Source organism: Penaeus monodon, chromosome 13 (genome assembly GCF_015228065.2).
Source record: "Penaeus monodon isolate SGIC_2016 chromosome 13, NSTDA_Pmon_1, whole genome shotgun sequence".
NCBI lineage: Eukaryota > Metazoa > Arthropoda > Malacostraca > Decapoda > Penaeidae > Penaeus > Penaeus monodon.
In genome coordinates this window covers 9,474,049-9,480,928 of record NC_051398.1, presented here as the reverse complement: position 1 = coordinate 9,480,928, position 6,880 = coordinate 9,474,049, and the positions used below count along the sequence as shown (strand labels likewise).

Below are 6,880 nucleotides of genomic sequence, written 5' to 3'. Positions count from 1 at the left end.
GGGAGAGAGGAAGGAGAGAATGAGGGGAGAGAGAAGGAGAGAATGAGGGAGAGAGAGAGAGGAAGGGAGAAGGAGGAGAGAAGAGGAGAGAGAGAAGAAGAGAATGAGGGAAGAGAGAGAAGGAGAGAATGAGGGAGAGAGAGAATGAGAGAATGAGGGAGAGAGAGGAGAGAATGAGGGAGAGAGAGGAGAGAATGAGGGAGAGAGAGAAGAGAGAGAGAATGAGAGAGGAAGGGGAAGAGAGAGAGAGAGAGAGAGAGAGAGAGAGAGAGAGAGAGAGAGAGAGAGAGAGAGAGAGAGGGGCATGAGTGTGTGCTTGTGTACATGTGCATGTTTTCCTGTGAGTGCTTTTTGTTGATATATCCAATCTCACATAAATAGGTATGAACATTTTGAATCAACATGATGTATTTCAAGCAAAAATTCAAGATGAAGATTCTGCAAGCTACTTCTTACTTCTTTTCTGCTAAGTCAGATATGGTGGAATCCATAGCATTTGCTTCTAAAGCTGACTGGACATCATTCTCTTTATTGGAGACTGGAATTGACTGCCTCTCTCCTGTGTGTTTCTTCTCCTTTTCTAACTGCTTGCTGCCCAGAGTACCATCATCAGACACTTTGCTAAAGCTCATGTGGGATTTGCTAATCTCAGACTTCGGAGTTATGTTTTGGCTGTTGGTGAGCGCATCCCTGATTTGCCTTGATACTGAACTTCTGTATCCTATGTGACTCCATGACTCTGAGCGGTCAATGGAGAGGGTTGACTGTGGCGAGGGGGAACGGTGGGGTCTAGGAGAAGCTTGGTGGGGTCGCGGGGAGTGTGGGGCTTGGTGGGACAGACCCATGAGGGGACTGGACTGATGACTTCTTGATGAATGTTGCATGGTTGAGTACATGGGGGACTGCTGGCGTAGGTGAGGTGTGTGGATGGTTCTGGTAGCTCTCAGAATGGATCTCTGCGGGTGTCGGCTGCTGACAGTCTGTGAACTGGGGCGGCCTCCCACCACCTTTCCACTGAGAGAATGACTGCTGCCAATATCATCGCCTTCAGTACTGCCACTGCTCCCCCCACTGAGGTCACCCTCAAATCCCCAGAGACCCGAGGCTCGAGCGTCACTGACCTCACGAAGAATTGACTCTTGTTGCTCTTGTATCTGAAGCAATTCCTGTGACAAGGGATTGTAGTTATGCTGTTAGAGATTCCTGCTATAACACGAGAGAACAAGTACCATGGCACTATTTTTATCACTTACTGATGATAGAAAACTTCAAGAAACACCAAATACAATAATCAAGGCATGTATATCATCAGTTAAATTTACTGAAGAATATTCAGTTATCTGCTTTATTTCTCTTCTGCATTTATAGTTTATAAACAGTGCATAAGGACAAACCAGGGAAGGGAAATAAAAGAAGAAACGTAAAACTGGAAGTGATAAACACAGGGAAAGGCTGGCAAATAGAAAGACTGACATACTGAGAGAGAAAAAGACAGACAACGAAACAGAGAGACAGACAGACAATGAGACAGAGACAGGCAGACAAACTCAGAGAGAGAACTATATATTATCAAATTTATCCTTACAGTTGTCAACGTTGTAATGACATTTCCTTGCTGTTGTAGCTGTTGTGTTAAGCGCTCCCTTGTAAGGCGTTCCTCCTCCAACTGCTGCCACAGTTCACGACACGTGTTCACCACCATCTGAAAATTATGACACTGCATAAAAAGGGAGAAGGATAAAATGAAGACAAACATGTAAAAGAAGAAAAAAGAAAAAGAAAAAGCAGATGTGATAAATAAGACTAAGGTCTTATGATAATATGTGCAGGATAAAGGAGATTCGGCCTAGAAAATAATGAAAGAAAAGACAACAAGGGAGGATAGGATGAAGAAAAACAGGTCAAGTGTGAAAGACAGGACACATCACAAAGATAACTGTAAAAAGAAAAAGAAAACTATGAAATAAATAAAGATATCAATAATACCAATTCTACTTTTAAATACTATCAACACATTGCTGCCAGGTAATCACACTGTCTGCTGCAGTTTTCTTTCATTATTTTCTTTGCACATAGATGCCTCTACAAATGCTACACCACCAAGAAGCCAATTTGTATTCCTACAAGACCCAATCTAATTTCTCCTTTCTTTGAGATTTGGGGACTTTTTCTAATGGTATTAAAATCATTGTTATGATGATTATTACAGTACTACTAAGAATACTAACAGCAATAAAAAATAGAAAAGAATCTTTCTGAAAAGCAAAGAAAAGGGTAAATTGGTGAGGTTGCTAAGAATAGTAATTTGATTCCTTGGTGATTAAGCACACGTGGTGCCATCTATGTATAAAGACAACAAATAAATAAAAACACGCTTAACACGACATGTTCCGGCACCGCTGGGTTACTCAAAACAAGAACAGCACCACTAGTTATACTACACAAACTCACTGTAATTGTGTGGTCAAGGCTTGTTCGTGTTGAAGCTCCGTGTGTCGGATCAATTCCTCTCTTATCATCTAATCCCGGCTTGGTTGTGGCCGTTGCTCCCTGTGCCATTCCCTCTTTCTCTTTGGCTCCCTTTGGCACTGAATAGCTATAGCTGTTTTCCTTCATGCTCTCAGTCAAGAGTTTCAGCTTACTCTCTGTCTTATCAACCTGGTGGTCTACAGGTGGCGTCCTTCTTGATTTTTCATTTTGCATGTGACTGCTGGCTTGGCTTGGGTCTTCTGCTCCATCTAAAATATAGTAATGTATAGTCAAATTATTTATATGTCATCAGTATTTTCCTGACTGACCAACTGTCTTTTGTCAGAATCAATATCAAGTGTTTTAGCTCTTTCCCTGTCCATTTATAATGATTTTATTGCATCTTTTTCTAAACCATGACATAATTCTGCAAAGTACACACCAGGTTCCTGATTACGCCTCAAGTCTAAATCGTGCATTGATTTTGACTCAGCCTGTCGCACTTTCTGTGACGTAAGAAGAGTAGCGCTGGATTGTGCTAAGATGGACTCGACGCTCTGAATGAAAAAAAGGAAGATCTTTATTAGTAAACACTGACAGCAGCTTCTCCAATACCCGCCACAGTAAAAGAACTGATACTTCAAAGCTCATGCATCACTGTGTACATTTAATAATATATAGACCAAGGCCTAATATCAATAGTACCACTCAATGAAAATCTAGTTAGCAAAAGCTGAATCATTAGCCCATATTTACTGCAAATACTTTTTTTTTTTTCTGTCTTTTATTATATTTTATCATTGTCATTTCTGAACCATTTTCAAAGGAAATATACTGATAGAACACTTATCATCATATATCGCCCAGCATCTTAAATGTGTGAAATGCCAATCACAATGTGTTGTGAAATGCCAGGAATAGCTAGATAAATAATAATTTCTATAATTTGTTATTATTATTTTTTTAAATAATCATCAGAAGTATAACAAAAATTCCACTTTTCTATGATAAAGGTGTGTTAAGCACCATAAGAAGCTATTAGACTACTTTAGGATAAAAGTCAGTTTCAAGAAACTAAATGGAACTGTTGCTACAAATCATTTGAAGTACAAATTAAATGGAACTGGTTCTACATATCTTTTTAAGTACCCTGATATACACTAAACCCCATATAAAGTTTGCAAGCTCTGTGGTATATATTGTAGCTTTAAATGAAAGCATTATGTTACGGAACATCTATAAAAGTGGTTAAAGCTGATATGTTGTTATTTTCATCAAGTTAGGCTAAGTTATTTTACAATGAGTAAGTTAGGTTAAATCGGTCACAATGCAGCTGCTGGAATCTTGAAGCACTGACACTAGTTTTAAGGCTTTAAAAATTGTGCTAAGGTTATGGGCAGGCTATAGCACCAGAACTTGTACTAAAGCTACAATGCTATAGTTATAAATTACATTTACATATGTAACAAATAAAAAAAGGAAAATACAAATATTATTACTGATGTCACTCTCTTAGAGTTGCTATACAGATTTTAAAACTTCTGATAAAACATTAACTGTTAAAATCTTATAATCATGTGTATAACTAGTATAGTTTTGCTCTATAATTAACAAAATACAACCCAAATATATATGCTCTAAAAGAAAACAGAAAACTTGAGCATGACGGACAGAAAAGGAAAAACAAAGTTACCTGTTGCCTTGCAGCTTGAAGTCTAGCAGCAAGAGACGGTGGAAGGTTAGGGCTGTGCACCCCTGGCCGTCGGCTCTGCTCCAACAACTGGGCTCGTGCCAGGACCAAGTTGGATGACTGTCGTGATGCAAGCTTACGCGCTAGCTCAGTTGGTGTTAGTCTCATTGATGTCAGATCGTGGACACTATCCTGCAATTTTCTCAGGTTGGATAAAAAGGCTCACAGTTATTGTACTTTACATATAAAGACAAACAAATTTGAAGAAACTTTAATTTACTTTTTTTTTTTTGACAACTGATATTGTCTTTGAGTACTTCATACATATCATCCTATACAACAGATTTAGAGACATAACTTACACATATTTTATGGCTATACACAAATATACAAAGAAATATGTACCCAAACCCATATATACACACACACACACAAAGAGTTATATATATTTATATTTTTAACACAAACACACACAAATAAAGATGAGTTATAGCCCTTCATTCTCCTTATAATGACTCACATCCCAAGCTGGCCTATTATGCTTGAACTTGAGAGAAGGAGGACCGGAGTGGTGCATCCGTCTCTGGGGCTGGCTGACCCCTTCTCTCAGCGGAGTAGCCAAACTCTCATTACTCCAAGCCAGGCGCCCTCTTATCCAAGCTCGTTCCTGATCCATCTCTTAGTCTGTAACAGATTGTACACTTAGTAATTAAACTGCTGAAAAATATATTAGTGAATATGATATGTAATGTCCTAAGGAAAAATATAATATGCTGCTGAATAAAATATTCAATATAAGCTTTGAAAGTCATCTCTGGAGTTCTTATGAATGTAATCATATATATAGAATCTTTTTTTCAGTACATTCATCATCGCAAGAAGTTGGCACTACAAAATCTTTAAAATCCAATATTAGAATTTGTATGAATTCACAGGCACTCATATATACTGTACATATATACATACATACAGAGGTAAATGTTTAGCAGACAGACATCTGCAATGGCTTTCAAATGGGAATTCTATCTCATTATATAAGCTGCTTCCTATACTAATCCACTTGAAACTTGCTGTGATCTACAGTGGATGGTCTACAATCTGAAGTGCAAAATGACATTTGCACATTGCAAAGCAATTGCAATGGTCTCATGTATATTCTGAAAAAATAAAAGTTGGGCCTATCTGAGGTTGTGAACCCTAACCCAATCACAGATAATTCTTTACAATACCGATGCACTTATCAGAGACAAAGTCCCCAACTTTATTTCACAAAATTTAATATACAATTTAAATTGCCGGGTTGATGAGGGACTCTGCCCCAACAAACTTTGTCTTTACCTTGATATGCACAAGAAGATATATATAAGATACATCTATATTTTCTTAATTTCTGAGGTTATTTTTTCCCTATAGAGATTATTCACATATCAGCTTTCTTAGTGCAGTTCTTATGTAAATATTAATTGATTGCTGGTAGGTCAACAAGTCCAACTTGGTTGATTATTGGTCCTGGGCATTTGCAGACTTCTGAAATAATGCTGATAACTTCATTACAAAAATAGTGATGGTGATCTTTAAATGAGATGCCAGAAATGGCTAGATAAATTGTTTGGTCCCCATTTCAAGATTTACCAATGGATTTAAAAACAAAGACTCAACAATCTGAATGGCTTCCTCATAAAGCAGTGTTATAGTTGCCTGTCAAAACCTTGTTTTTCCTTGCCTAACAGATCCTGTCATAAATATCTCCAACTGTATTTGTAAACAAACTGCTGCTGGGAAGAAAAAAAAAAGAAAGAAATAAAAGAAAAAATTTAAACTGAAAATTCCACTAATTTTTAAAGGTTGTATGAAACCGTAAAAGTTTAAAACAAAAATGATAAGCTGTAAATAAAGGATTATTAATTTGCCCTCCATTAATGTTGACAGGTATTATTTCAGTAATATCTCTTTTCAGGTATAATGTTTTCATGATGCAACACTATCAACATTCTCTAATCAACATGTAAAAAAAGATTGTTGATTACGAATAAATTCAGAAACCATTGTCCTAGAAATGGTAATTGCAGAAACACTGAAATTGTTTCTACCCTGAAGGTTACCATACCAAAACAAATCTATTTTGGGTCAAATCTAAAACAGGTAGCGATGCTGCTCTGCTGATTACAGAAACACCTTTAAACAGGCTAACAATCCATGAAACTTGAAGAAATACACCACTATGGTTCTGCTTAAGCATAACTTATCATATAATTTTCAAAATTGTGTGATTGAATACTACTTCCCTCACGAAGAAATAAGTCACTTAAATGATGAATTCCCAACCCGAAGTACACAACGAACATGAAGTATTAGTAATCAGCCAAATCCTCTGTTGTCTTAAACCACTGTTTTCAAATAATAGAAACAGATTCATATTACAATCTTCTTGATAAAACACCACAACATCCTGCCATAAATCATACACTGCAATCAAATACGCCACGACATAACCTGATCAAACACACATTTCAGGTCCAAACAGAAGAAAAGTGCACCTTAATTGACCAAAGAAGCGTGAAATACTAACGTTTCCCTTCTCTCCCGAGGTTCCTTCCCAGTCTAATCAATCGCTCTCAAACGTTGCGCGAGCATCCAACTGAAAGCCTCTACCAAACACGACATACATATTTCTTCCATAATTACAGAAACAAGAGAGAATTCAAAGATATGTTATGTTTA

The 6,880-nt window shown here is 37.3% G+C and overlaps 1 protein-coding gene across 1 annotated transcript in view; it reads right to left on the bottom strand.

The window, feature by feature from the left end:
* Positions 1 to 288: 288 nt before the first annotated feature.
* The window catches only part of LOC119580106 (putative uncharacterized protein DDB_G0291608), a 6,597-nt gene continuing 5 nt past the window's right edge, over positions 289 to 6,880 (bottom strand). The window contains exons 1-7 of the mRNA XM_037928033.1: positions 6,729 to 6,880; positions 4,680 to 4,843; positions 4,163 to 4,351; positions 2,912 to 3,026; positions 2,452 to 2,738; positions 1,586 to 1,702; positions 289 to 1,166 (exon numbers count right to left, since the gene is read on the bottom strand). The exon at positions 6,729 to 6,880 is cut by the window's right edge and continues 5 nt beyond it. Of these exons, the coding sequence (XP_037783961.1) occupies positions 453 to 1,166; positions 1,586 to 1,702; positions 2,452 to 2,738; positions 2,912 to 3,026; positions 4,163 to 4,351; positions 4,680 to 4,835 (1,578 nt within the window). The 5' untranslated portion in view covers positions 4,836 to 4,843; positions 6,729 to 6,880 and the 3' untranslated portion in view covers positions 289 to 452. The remainder of the gene's footprint in view (positions 1,167 to 1,585; positions 1,703 to 2,451; positions 2,739 to 2,911; positions 3,027 to 4,162; positions 4,352 to 4,679; positions 4,844 to 6,728) is intronic.